The 14949-nt window shown below is 38.4% G+C and overlaps 1 protein-coding gene across 1 annotated transcript; it reads right to left on the minus strand.

The window, feature by feature from the left end:
• Positions 1–311: 311 nt before the first annotated feature.
• Positions 312–14276, minus strand: DSCC1 (DNA replication and sister chromatid cohesion 1). The gene is made up of 9 exons (XM_014306877.2): positions 14272–14276; positions 13113–13281; positions 10064–10198; positions 7289–7379; positions 6202–6340; positions 4753–4805; positions 3478–3632; positions 2776–2924; positions 312–1998 (listed from the first exon to the last, which is right to left on the minus strand). Exons 1-9 carry the CDS (start codon positions 14274–14276, stop codon positions 1890–1892), a joined length of 1005 nt encoding a protein of 334 aa, XP_014162352.1. The 3' UTR covers positions 312–1889.
• Positions 14277–14949: the final 673 nt, after the last annotated feature.

Genomic DNA, 14949 nt, shown 5'->3' on the forward strand with positions numbered 1-14949 from the left:
ATTATTCTCTTCACTCCAGTGATCAGAAAAGAAAAACAAACAAAAATCAGCCCTAATGTAATGCAGCATAGCCCTGAGAGGCCAGCTCAGTGGATAAAGTCAACAGGGCTTTCTGGGGACCAGGATTCCGGGAAGGGGGGCGGGAGCGGCGCGCGCCCGCAGCGAGCTCCGCTGGCGCCTCACGGGGGGCGCCAGTGGTGGGAGCAAGAGGACGCGAGACGCGAGACCAAGTTCCTTCATAACCAAGACTGTTATAAGTTACTTCAGATTCATCTATTTTAGGCTAAAATAAATGCTTGCATCGAAGAAACTTCTCGTGGCTGTAATAAAGCTTTATTCATTAAATTCTTAATTTATTATTTGTTTTACAAAGAAACACGTATGTAAATACAAACTTGGAGCACAAATATAAAAGTATCGTGTTGTGTATTTCAACTAAGGGGCCTTCTGTGATGCAATGGAAGGAATTTCCAAGGCTTTTCCATTCATATAACCATGGATCTCTGGAGTGAACCTGCTGCTGTTGGGGGGCCGGAGCTGTTGGAACCAGACAGCAAACAAGGCAGTCCTTCCCAGCAGAGAGCCCTTCTGCATCTCCACCCAACTGGTCAAACACCACAGCCCTGCACCAGCAATGTGCAGCACAGGGCACTGACCTTGCAGCACTGGGCAACAATAAACAGAGCTCAGGAAGAAGCTTTTATTCAGCTTTTTATCTGTACCAAATTCCAAGTACACACACAGTGTGCCTCTTGAGTTGCATTTGCTTTAGGAGAAGTTTCTCTACTCTCCCCACTCACTCTACAGCTGGTAATGCTGGCAGTTCCAAGGTATTTCCTACCTCACATTTGAGTCTGATAGAAAGAATGCTTTTCGTATCAAATAACCAATGACTGTAAAGTTTAAAATATAAATCTGAAAACTATCTAATATTAAACTCTGGTTTACTGACATGCAAACAATCCTTTTTAATGATTACAAAATTACCATCTCAGGCACACCACTTCATGGCAGTATCATAAAAACAATCTGTTTCATTGCTCTACATAGAACAGTATTGTCATTACAAAACTGTAAGGTTTCAAGGCACAATTTCTGTGTGCTGTCATTTGCCCTAACAAAGTTTTAAACAAATAATTGTACTATGAAGTTTTGTAAGTTCTTTTTAAAAAAGCACAAGTAGTCTTCTGTAAAGCATTAGTTTTACCTCAGCTACATTTTAATGACAGTTTATAGGAAATTTGTAACACCACATCCAACTACTCTGTCTTGTATTCACACTTCACTGCAATTAGGTTTTTCTGTAATATATATATGGCCATTCTGCTAAGTATTAAAGTGTCAGGTGCTTGTGCTGATGGTGTTCATAGACTGGACCTTAAAAAGAACCACTTTTCAAAATCAAGACTGATGTAGTCTCAGTAGGGAATGATTTGTTCATGAGCTTGATGAGCTCTGCGCTATTCAAAATGTGAACACTGCATTGAAACTTTAAGAATGCCACAAATGGGCAGAACACTAATACACTAAATTTTTTTTTTCCATTTTGCTATTCAATTGAATTGATTGAATTATTATCAAGGAGGTTTTAAATTTTCATTTCAGACTTACAGATAAACAGATTACATGTATTCAAGAAGTAGAAGTTGGGCAAAGGACGGTTGGCAAAGAATGCTGGCAAAGGAAGGCGAGCTGAATATCATTCCTTAGAGGCCACAAGTGTCCTCACATTCTCCTTAGCTGAGTAGAGAACATAACATATTCAAGTAGCCTAGCTTAAACTCAAGTACACTGTATAATGATGGTTGGCCACTCTTCTCCCCAGAAGGCAGCAGCAAGTAAGTCACTGTTACTACATTCAGTATCCTCAGTTCTTCAAACAATACTTGTCATGAGATGGGTCTTCTAGAATTATAAACTTTAACACCATTCAGCATTGAGGAGCGAGCATATTTTGTCAGAAGAGCACCAACAGTCTGCTTCTCTGCACACAAGTCTCTACAGAGGAAATAAAGCACAGGACATTGGCATTTAGAGATACTCTCACACAAAATGAATCTGTAAAATATTTGTAACTACAGCAATAAACTGGATTTGGATGTTAGGAGAAAAACCACAACTACTGTAACTATCACATAATGCTTTAAATTGCCTGAAGTTTAGAACTTACCTTGACATTTACACACTAGGCAAAACTACACTACTTACTTCAGAAAAAGAATTTTGGGTTTCAGGCGGAGTTTTATTATTACTGTTCTCTAACAGAGTTTTCAATCTAGCTAGCTCTGAACTATTCAGTTACATTACAGTAAATTTAGAGCCACTCATAAAGGGTTGATACAGCTACTTCTGGGTTAGCATCAACTTCTGCTCACATATATCAAAGCTGGACATTCCAGAAAATGCAGATAATTTAAGTCTTAACTACCAAAGGAACAACGGATGCAGTACAGGAAGCACTATTGCTTTATAGTTCTAGTGTTGTAAATATAGAGTAAATGTCAGCAAGTTTAGCCTTTGAATTGTCTATCTTAATCAACTGAGAGTTATAACCCATTTAAACCCAGTAGGATCAGCTTTTTACACACATTTAAATCCAAAAAAAGAGAGTTACAGATCCTAGAGGTGGGTATTCTATTCATATAGAATCCATGTAATTTAAAATGCAAGGTGTAGTAGTATCACTGAGGCAGTGACAGCTCATCAGAAGCCAGCTATACAAAAATGGAAGAATATAATACTAATTATGTTTTAATAAAATAAATATATCCTTACTGTATATAAGGGGTAATATCCACTTCTGTCCACTTTTCCCGTATGCCAAATAAGCTGTTGAATCTTTCCTGATTTTCTTCAGGTAAGTCTTCCACCTTCAGCAGAAAGATGGTCTCTGGTCTTGAACTTTTATCCACAAGAGCCAAGCCCTGCAGAACAGCATCAGAAAGGAAATGTAAAGTACTGACAAAACAATTAAACTTCCTTCTTTCTGACAACATTCCATGCAAGTTGCTCTTTGTAGATCCAAAGCCTTCCAGAACTGCACTACCAGAGGCAAAGTGAAGTATCATAAAGGCACTGTTATACAGGCAGTATTTATAATTTCTTTTATGATAAGAAGGAAGGGAGAATCCATTGGGTTCCAACATCTCTCTGCCTGCTTTGAGCAAAGGGATTCCAGTAGTGTTTGCTACTCTACTGACTGTCACTACCATCTGTTCAACAACAGCTTCAGCTTCTGTTCCAGTCATATTTACAAGTAGTAAATTACAGCTGCAACCTTTCTTCAAACAGTGAAACGTGCCCGAGTTACAGAAACCTGAATTACCATGATTCCAGACTACTGGTACTCATAGAGGACATCATGATGCATACTTGAACTCAAAAGCTGACAGAAACAACACAATACCCAGTAATGGATAAAATCTATATATGACACAGCCTACTGACAAAATAATCCCTCCTTCTTTACGTGTTTACCTGAAGCTGATCAAGCCTTGTTGTCATTCCCTCAGGGACACTCTGTTGCCAGACTTCTTCAAACTCTGATAGATTGAATTTAACTGCATTTTGCAAAAGCATTTGTGCTATAGCTCTGCATATTTTATCTTCATGCATTTCAAAGAAAACCTCCCCTGCCGAGAAGCAAAAACTAGGTTATCTTGGGTTCTTGCCTTTGGATAAAAGAACAGCCTTGTATTTCCATTCTGTTCTACAGTTTTCAACACAGCAAGCATCCTCTCTTTTCTTTTCCTTGGGAAGCAATTTGACTTGGTATTAATTTGGATAAATTATGGTATCTTCTCATTCTCAGGAACAAATTATGCAGAATACAGCAGCACTGTCCCAACTACAGTATTAATTTGTATCAATAAATGTGCTTGCCCTCCATGTTTTCCCCTTTCAGTGTACTGTTTCTCCTACAGCTCTAATTCCTATTTCTGAATGGCTTGTAAACAAAGCTTTCACTTCTTTAATCACCCGTATGAGATTACAAAGAGATGAGATTTCATTTTCTCTCACACTGACTTGGCTAAAATTTCTGACCCAAATCAGCTATAAACACTTCCTTCTATTGTTTCAGCCACCTGTCTGTAATTCAGACTTGGTCCTTGTGCAAACTGCCTAAATATATTAAGACAAGAGTCTGTTGTCACTCCAATGACTTTCTTATGTCCTTTAAGGTTGAGTGCAACTCCTACTTCAGCCACAGGTGAGATGAAAGCCTCCGTGGGGAAGAATTCAGACTGAATCAGGGCAGTGCAGTATTGTATCTGTGTGTGAGATGGACAATGGAAATCTAATCCCTACAACCAGCAGATCTTGTGGTGCAGTCCAAGAGATCACAGGCAGATACCTACTCCAGGCAAGCTGAATTCATGCCATTGACTACTCATAACAGCACAATTAATTACTTAAATATCTGAGATCTTCTAGGGTATCTAAAGAGACATGTCATCTAAATTTGACTAGTGAGCTCTCTTTAGTCACAAAATTATGGCTTGTACACAACTAATAAATCACTTCCAGTACCTCTGTTCACTATTGTCTTGTACAGTTTAATAGCCTTATTTTCCTATGAAACTTCCTTTAGCAATTGTACTGATTTTTAGCCCAGTTTGCTCCCTCCTCCCTCCGTCCTTTGCGCTGTAGCAAAGTCATTTGTTTGGGCCATTCTTCACAACACCTACATTTCCTCACTATTAACTACTTATTTTATGCAAAGTTAAACTATGTAAGCTTTCCCAAACTTACCATCATCAACATATTTCCTGCCGTAGCTTAAAAGAATGTGTTCTATCATCTCTCTGGAAAAAAAAAATCAGAAAACATGTTCTAATACTGTTTACTAGGACACTACTGAAACAGTTACCAAGAAGATTAAGAAACAGGTATGGAGAAAAAACTAAACTGAAGAGAATAGATGATGAGACACATTTTTATGGGTGAAATGAAGAAGCTGGTAAAAAAATAAAAGAGAGAAGGATCTCCCCCAAAGGTCTCTTCCACTTTCTAGTTATAACTAGCAAAGACTAAAATGTGTAAGGGAAATAAGGAATAGACTCTTGCAGTATCTTTTTTTTTCCAATGAGAAAGAATTGTATCAGCAACAGTGTGGCCAGCAGGAGCAGGTGCAGCACTGGTGAGGCTGCACCTCAAATCCTGTGTCCAGTTCTGGGTCCCTCACTACAAGAAGGACAGGGGGCTGGAGTGTGCCCAGAGAAGGGCAACAGAGCTGGGGAAGGGTCTGGAGCACAACTCAGGTGAGGAGCAGCTGAGGGAGCTGGGGGTGTTTAGCCTGGAGAAAAGGAGGCTCAGGGGAGACCTTGTCAGTCTCTCCAACTCCCTGAAAGGAGGCTGTAGCCAGGTGGGGTTGGTCTCTTCCCCCAGGTAACAGTGATAGGATCAGAGGAAATGGCCTGACATATTTAGATTGGATATTAGAAAAATTTCTTCATGGAAAGCATTGTCAAGCACTGGAACAGGCTGCCCAGGGAAGTGGTGGAGTCACCATCGCTGGAGGTGTTTAAAAGGCATGTATCTAGATGTGACACTTGGTTCAGTACTGGACTTGGCAGTGGTGAGGCAATGGTTGGACTCAATGATCCTAATTTTTTTTACCAGTCTGAATGATCCTATGATGTAAGTCAAAAATTTGGCAATTAATTATCCCTTACTGAATAATAGGCTCTTTTCTGAAGCTCTGTCATAAAATGATAGCCTAACTGCAGGTATCTTTTTGAGCCAAAAGGCAATTAAATGGAAAATGCTACATATTGTAAACTTAAGATTTTCTTTGAATGGTAATTTTGAATTACACCAGAAAACATACCCCCCTCTCAGCTAGTTTGCAACAGATAAACCAAACATTTTTGGCTAGCTGTAGGTTCACAACAGCTATTTCAAGACGCTCAGCAATTTACAACTTAAGCACATGCTACTTCCATCATTTACAACTCATCAGTAATGTTTCTACTGTGGATCAATGAAAATACTAACAATAAACACTAAAATCAGTTTACTAACCTGTCTAAAAATTACCTTGAGTATTTTTAGAAACAAAGAAAATGTAGCATTTACATGACAATAACTAGAATCCAGATTTGCAAGACTATAATTCTAATAGACAGTTAACAAGTACTGTAATTACACATAGTTAATAATGAATGTAGGCAATTTTAAGTACTAAAAATAATTGTTTACCTGGGTTCTAGAGATCCAAGCTCTTCAAGGCAGGCACACAGAGGCACCTTACTCAAAGGCCAGGACTCTGAGTCTATTAGCTGAGTCACATGATTCAAGAGTTTCATCTCATAGTCAAAGTCTAGAATTCTCCAATATCCTGCCAAACAGAGCACCACAAAACACTGTTAGAAGGAAAACATTAACACCTTAATTCTATTGCCATTAAGATACATTACTGGAGTCTGGACATCCAGGTCACACCTTTACAATATGCAGCAGCATTGTGGTTTTTTTCAGGATTAAAAGCTGAGAAAAGGAACTAAATAATAAGAGCATATGTAAAGGAGAATGAAACTTAATTATCTCAACTGTTTGAAATTCTTTAGTAATTCTTTAGTAATTCTTTAACTGCCACAGATACAAAGACACTAAAAATATCACTCCAAGATGTGGAAGAACTAATGCTTAGTTCAGGAACAGAACTGCATGAACAGCATGGGCTCCATTGGCTCTGCAAAGCAACAGCTCAGGTCCAAAGAAGTTCACAAAAATCCAGAAACCCAGATGACTCTAGGACTGCCATCACCTTGTGTCCCAGTGAGGATTTGGGCATGGCCAAGTAAAGGATGAACAGAACCTGTCCCAAGGTGAGGCACTTGCTCCAGCCTTTCCTCACATGGCAGGAAGACACTGAGATAAACCAAGTCCAGGAGGAAGAAAGGACTATGAAAAGGATAGGGCTACCTAAGAATCAGCTATTTTTGCCTCTAGAACTACAGAAAGCAGTACCCACTGCTTCATGAAGAGGGTGACCAGCTAAAAAATATTCATGCTGTGGGTGGGATACTCGGATGCCAGTGTTTGTAGCATCAAAGGAGTTATCCCGGAAAGAGAGAGACTGGCAGTGCCTGCTCAGCTTCATCCTTCTGATCAGATTCATAGCAGCAGAGGACATGGATCTATGGGAACAAGTCTTAGAACTTTGAAGTAACTTGCACCTTGAAAGACAAGGATATAGAATAGGCCTTAAAAAAGGAGACAATATTTTGGGGAAAATAGGAGGGTTATTTCCTCATAGGTAAGAATATTCTTTAGATATAAATACCTTCGATTTTGCAGGCATCTATGACCTGCAATTGGTGGAGTATTTCTTCCTCACTTGCTTGAATCAGATTTAACAAATCTTCTGTTGTATACTGCAACAAGGGAAAAAAAAGCAGGAAATAAAAGAGGTTATTACTCCTTCTTTGCTTCAGGGACCATACTAAATTATAAGCTATAATGAAGGAAAGACTTAAGATAGATGTTTTTTCCCCTAGACTGAATTTTCTAAGGTGTGCCACATTCTCTGAAATTTTTCTGTAACTTAAAACATTTTCTCAAAGAGTTATTCAATATAAAAGGCAGTCTAACTACAGGAAAGTTCTTGTACCAGGCCTCAGTAAAATACCTATATTCCCAGAACGTCAAACTAGCACAAGCAGACCTTGTAAGTGAAGTATCCCAGCAAGAACAAAAAGTGAATGTGTTCTGGCTTTTGTGAAATCACATATTTTAATCTGTGAGATCCAAAGAAAAGGCAAAGCAAAAATCACTTATCACTTTTGGATAAAAGTTAGAACCTGCACTTAGTACCTCCACTGAGGGAAAGGCTCCTCCACCATGACCTCAACAGTTACATGTTGTGTTTTGGAGTCTGCTCATCAGTTGGCACACACACAGCACAGACCCAGCCAGAGCACAAACACCTCCCTGCAGAACAGTTCTGTGGTGAGATGGGAAGGTGCTGTGGTGATGGGTTTATGAAGGTGTGGGTGGATCATGAGGAGTGAAGTAAGTGAAAGAAATACCAGACTTCAATGCACTGGAAATAGGACACCAATTCCTTTATTCACAGTAGAGCCTTTAAAATCAACTCTAATATTAATGTTCTGTTGATTATAGCTCAAGAATATCTCCTATCAGAAAGAAAAACATTGGATTAAGTATTTGATTGAGATCTATCAGACTATGAGAACACAAATGGAACAAACCAACACTAAGTTTGGAACATCCACATGTTAAAAAACCATTTAATAAATACAGAAAGGCCTCCACTTCCTGCTCTGCTATTTCTATCAGATGATAGGAATATGCTGTTCCTATCATCAGGCCAAGCTCCCACCAGTATGTCAATGAGGGATGACCCTATCATACAATACTTAAAAAACCACACTGCTAGCAATTGAGAGCAAAAATATCCCCAAATCAGTATGTGTGTTTGAAGTTTATTGCTGCCATTCAGATGCCTTGCACAGAAGCCCTTGGGACATGCTTTGAAGACAGCCCAGCAATCCCAACAGCTTTTTTGAATACATCACTGCTCTCAGCTCTGATGCTTTTATCAGCTGCATTGCCCTTGCAAACATAAAATGGAATGGGTTGACTTGCAAGATGTCCACACCAGCAACTTCCAGATAATGTATTTAATACGTTTCTTACTCTTTTTCTTATCAGATGTCTGTGATCATCTGAGTATGCCCTGTCATTTCACAGTAAAATTCAGTACTAGCCTACATATTTATAAGCTTTCCTCTAGTGTGCTAAATCAAAACACTATGCAACAGGTTCCCTACAGTGCCACAGATCTTTATGGCTCTTTTGCTAGGGTTCTCTGTGTATGATATAGTCCTGAAAATCATGAGACTCAGAAAACAAAAGTCATTTGTTTTCAAACAGATTTAAGGTGGCCAATTAATTCCCAGCACAAGATAAATGTTAAGTGTAAGCAAACAAAACAGTGGAAATCATTACTACACATACATTGTTTGGGATTTAGTGAAAATTAGTCCCATAGGAAAGAGCTTTCCCCTGGAGAGCCTTCAGATTCATTTAGGAGTTGCACCAGAAGCAAGGTTAAGACTTGTCTACATTTATCAGATATATCTAGTTGTTATCTAGTAAGCTCATAGAGGAAATGCATTCTCCTTCAAAATTAAATGGTGATCAATCCTCAAACCAGTCATTAATGTCCCTTATTTTGCTGTATGTCCTTCTATGCCTAGATCAGCACAGGTAGGCAATTCTGGGGGCAAGATTCTGTAACTAATCAGAAATCAGCGTGTAACTAATCAGTTAATCATCCAAGAAGAGAGAGGCATCATGTCTCTCCAGAGAAAAGTAACATCTGTGTTTGCACATCCAAGCACATGCAGATGGTTTGGTGGTGTCAGCTTCAATCAAGCCTCAGCATAAAATACTTGGGAGCAACTACTTTTTGGTCTTAAAGTCAAAAGGAAAACCAACCAAGCTAACAAAACCCCAGAATTTTTATCAGCCTTTCAGCTGAGATAATAATGCTGCACAGTCCAGGTCTCCCTGTTACTACTCTTTAGGTCCCAAATGGAATTTCCTGGAAACACCATAAGACAGAAAGACAGGATTTAATTTGTGTTTTCCCTTATTTCAGTTTGTCTTATTCCATGCCTTATATAATCCTGTTACTCTCTTCAACTCCCTTCTTCTCCTTGTCATCACCAATTACTGATTGGCAAGCAATCTGTACCTGGGTGTGCTCTGACCTTAGCAGTCATGTAACTCTCAAGGAATTTAGAAAAGATTCTGAAGGTTGTGCTCCAAGCAACTTCCCATAGGAAAAGGGAAATGCCCAGTCTCCTTCCATGTCCTTCATTTTCTTCTTTTAACTAATAAAAAGGTTGCTTACCTATACTCACTGGAAGTGCTATCAACAATCAACTTGTTTAGAACAGAAGGGTTAAAAAATTAACTCAAAGAAGCACTGTGAATCATGTGAGGAAAGGGATTTTCTACTTCAGGACATTTCTTCACTTTAATTTGCTCATTACCAATTACAAGAAAGCAATTTACACAGCTGATTTACCTTTGAAAATGTTGAAGCCTGATCTTTCCGACTATCAGGCCCTTCATATGGATCTTCCATTAAAAGCTTCCTCAGTTTCTTCAGTTTTGGTCGACATCTCCTTAATTCCCAGTAGTTCTTGGAGAAACCAGCAATCTACAAGAGAAAACAGCAACTCTTTAAACATTCTAATGTAGCATCTGGATTCAAAGCTGGTTACCAAAAATTATCAGCAAGCAGTGTTAACCCAGTCATTGAAAACAAGTAACTATTAATAGGGTAATTACTTTAAAGATAAAACAATCATTGCAATGTTTTCAATAAAAAAAATTACTATAGACAATGAAGAATAAAAATCCACAGTTGATTGATAAAATATATATTTGTAGTGCATAAGACAAAGGTAACAACTCAACTCTGCCCGCAAATGATAGCAAATCACCACAGGATATATTTCTGCACAATTCCCCTCAAAACTGCTTTTTGCCTTAACAGTAAATTGTGTTACTGCCATAAAAGCCCTCCTGTATTAACCTGTATCTATCTTCCCCACTTCTTCCCAAGCTTGGGATCTACTTCATGGTCTTTTTAATGAATCATCATAGTCGTAAGCTCAAGCAAAGCAGACATTAACAAGGACAGAAAGCTACGCTTGCACACAACTGACAAGACATCTCTGTTCCTCTCCCTGAGTCAACACACAAATGAAGAGTGTGCAACAGGAAGTTTGGCTGTTCTTGTTTCAACAACACTGACTTACCAAAGTTTTACTTTCAGAGTAATCCTGAGATGTTTCACAGGGCACAGCTTTGACTTACTGCAAGATTCTTGGAAGAGGCCAGACTATTGGAGGCCTTTCAGCATAATTTCTACTATTTACCAAACTGACAGAAACGGGAACAGAATCACAGAGGCAGAACAGGCTCCAGCTTAGTAACTCCTGACCCAATCACTAGTCCCATGTTAAAACAGCTTCCACGAAAAGCCTCTAGACAATGCTTTAGAATACCTGAAGCACTTTACTGAGTACTTGGGGTAATTTAGAAGTCCTTCATTTAAAAAAAACAACAACTAAAACTTAAAAATAATTTTCCATTTAAATCAACTATAAGCAAAACCACCTAGATATAGAAGTAATTGTATACAAATTCTAATACACAGAAATCTGTCAATTTTAATCTATTACATAACTGGCTTGGCAAAAAATTCAGCTAAACACCAACTTCCTGACAAACTTCCAAGCTTCATGTCAATTAGCATTTACTTAAGTGCTAGGCTTTTTTTCCTGCCAAGTTGTTTTCTGATCATTTTGGCAATAAGAAGATATTCTGCATAGAAAAGGAAATAAATAATTCTAATTAATGTTCCAAAGCTCACAACCTGAGATAAGCTCTGTGAGGTGAATAAAATGGCAGATGCTTTGGCTGTATCAGCTGTGAAAGTGATACAAAGATCAGCATCAAGACAGCAAGTGAAGGGCAGTGAAGCCCCTAAGTACTGAGTACACATAGTATCTTTTGCTACGTTTCACAATTTGCAGTGTTAATGAACCATCTTACATTTTTGATAGCATTTTGAGAGCTCTTAGAAATAAAACTTTTTAAATAGTTCCTAAGCAAATCACATTTCTATGATGTGTAACTTCACAGGAATAGTGAAATTATTAAATGTAGCAAAAAAAGTATGGAAGAATATTACTTTCTCATTAATCTACTTCAGCTTGAATTAACTTTTTACATTAGCTCATTAGACCTCATGGAAGAACTGATGTTGAAGTAGGATTATTCCTCAATGATGCCATTATGTCCATTACAGAAAATAATTAACTAATAATATTTGCCTAAATTTAATAGATTTTTATTAACTATGCTTCAGGAGGGCAGAGAACAATGAATTCTTAAACTGAGAACTCTAAAATCATTCACTTTGACAAATGTTTTGATACACTAATTGAAAGAGCCACCTTTGAATACATTTCTGTATTTAAAAAATAGTATTCAGATACAACATGGTAAAAATCTCCCTTTTGGGAAAAGCACTCCTAAAAATCAACCTGTAAATAGCTTACTTGAAAAATAGTTGCTAATACTGAGAAATTATATTTTCTTTTAATAAGCTTTTAATACCTACCACAAGTAATTACTATGCGATGAAAATAAACCACAGTTTTAACTTCCGCGAAACAATAATAATCATACATTACAGAGAAAGTTCAGTTGCCTAAAGAAAGGCTCTAAAGCCATTTTGGACACCCTAAGGCGTAGCATGGCCCTGTATAAAAAGCACATTTATAAAGACAGCTGTTGTAGGACTCCATAAAATCAGAAAGCTTTTAAAAAACTGCAAAAAACAAGCCTCAGATACAGCAGAATTGTGAGTAGTGCTAAAGCAGCAAAAAAAAAATTATTTAAGCTGTAGCGAAGACATGAGAATAAGAACAATAGAGCTGTTAGCTTTCTAAGTTGCAAAAAGTTTAGCTAGCAGATATTAAGAAAGTTAAGCTTATGAATAGTGCTCTATGCGTTGTCTCTTATAAACAAGTATTGTATTCAAAAATAAGCAAGCATTGTTTTAACCAAAGGTGCGTGTGCTTATAGTGATTAAATAGAATTACTGTCAATATGCTTTTGCTTTGTGTAATTAGCTAAGAAAGCTATATAGTATGCTGCAACATTAAGTTTTCTAGCCTGCTGCCTAGACAGCGAGCTGTTCGCATCGCTACGTTATCATAATCATGTAATGAAACTGATGATAAAAAATAAATAACTCAATATGCTTTCCCAACAGCCCCATCCTATTCACATCTATAAATAAACTACCAGCATCAACAGCATCCTGGAACTGGTCAATACACAAAGAAGCTACAAGAGACTCATCCTTTCTCCAGTGGCGGCCTGCAATAGTGGCTAAGCAATACCACAGGGCATCTAAAATGGCATTAGAAGTCTATGTTTAGGCAACTGAATCCCAGCTGGGTTTCACATATACATCTTGGACAAAATACAAGAAATTACAGAGAATAAAAAAGCAGAGAATTAAAGCAAACAAATAAAAGCCCTGAAAGACATACCTGTGAATGAATAATATTACAAGATGCCTGATCTGCTTTCAGTTCCTCTGGAGTTTTGCAACCAGGAACAAACAGCAGCATATTTGAGGTATCTGCTATTTTCATGTCATAAGTTTTATCTTTGCTGCACAACACTGCATGTTCATCCTTTTCACCACGGATTATTAGGCTGGAAAAAAAACAACGTGGAAATAATGATGTATTTTTACCTCTGTTTCAGGATGAACTCTTATTAAACTTGTTTGATATTTTCTCACATTCATACATTTGTAAAGAAATTACAAACTGCAGTTCTGTTTGGTAGCAGCAGTCACAGTTCACCAAAATATAAAGATGCAAATGTAAATTAATCTAATTGACTGTGTTTTTCCCTCTCCTTTTAGTGTGGGAACTCAAAAGACAAGCATTCCAAGTTTTCATGCAGAACACAGTTTAACGCCTATAGTCACAGACCAATTTGCTCAACCCCCCTAAAACATTGATGAAGTGATGCTTAATGTGTGAACTACTTCACTAATCTTAAAAATTAGATAACAAACTAGAGTTGTCCTTTAATGAGGACTGAAGCTGGCCCACAGTGAAACAAGAAAGCAAACAGAAACTGTTTATTGTGCAGAGCCCTTCAGATAATTAATACCTATTTTCTTGCAAGTAATTCCAAGCAGGAAAGAAAATAATCTTCTACAACAATTCTGGACAAAGAGACAATGTAAAGGACCCTCTTCACCTCACATACTTGATGAAGTAAAGATTCTGCACGAGGACGTGATAATACCAAAGCAGGAGCACGACAGGGCAACATTCAGTTCCTCCCAGGCCACATACACTAACCTAAGTGCTCAGATTCAATTCAATTAAATGCTCCTCTTGTTTCCCAAAGCCTGCATGCATGAACAAAGCTCAGCTGTGCCCCAAGGGATCAACATGAGTCAGACCTCCAACAGATAATACTTTATCAGTATTGCACGAAATGGGAATGGGCTTACTAGCATACATCTCAGAGAACTACCTTCTTTAGAGGGACTTCTCATTTTGTATCACTTCAAAGATATTCCTTATGTCACTGGCATTGCAGTAAAGGAAGAAATTTAAAACAGCACCAAAACCTTATATAGAACCTGCTCTTGGTTCAGAGTTTGGTGTCACATAACCATCCTACCCCATGCCCATGCATAGCACGGCACATCCTTCCCTGCCAATTTACACGTCCATACTGCACATCCTTCCCTGCCAATCTGTCTAACTTATGGCACCCTGCCATCCACCAGGCCTCGAGAGTTCTAGCAGGAAAATCTCAAAGTCAGCAGGATTCTTTTAGAGACATGATATCTTTTCTAAACCTGTATTTCTGATCATAGAATATCCCAAGTTGGACGGGACCCATAAGGATCATAGAGTCCAGCTCCTGGGCTGGCACAGGACTGCCCAAAGGATCACACCAGGTGCCCGAGAGCGCTGTGCAATTGCTTCTTGAGCTGTGGCAGCCTTGGTGCTGTGACCACTTTTTGGGGAGCCTATTCCAGCATCTTCCGAGTTTTGTTCAGAAGTCTCCACAGCAGGAAGCTTTCCACAAAAAAAAAAAAAAAAACAAAACAAACAAACAAAAAAAACCCAACCAAATCAACAAAAAACTAAAACACCACACACACAGAGGAAAACAACAACAACAACAAAACCAAACAAACAAAACACGCTTCTTATAAGTAAATAGCTTTTCGTTTCCAGTGTAACTGAGACAGGTTTAAGGGATTTAAGCGGCAGTTACGTGCACCGCATCAGAAGAACACAGAAGTGCGGACACAGCCCCGTGTCCGGGACAGCCCCGCGCCCGCCGTAC

The sequence above is a fragment of the Geospiza fortis genome, unplaced genomic scaffold (assembly GCF_000277835.1).
Source record: "Geospiza fortis unplaced genomic scaffold, GeoFor_1.0 scaffold111, whole genome shotgun sequence".
NCBI classification, from domain to species: domain Eukaryota; kingdom Metazoa; phylum Chordata; class Aves; order Passeriformes; family Thraupidae; genus Geospiza; species Geospiza fortis.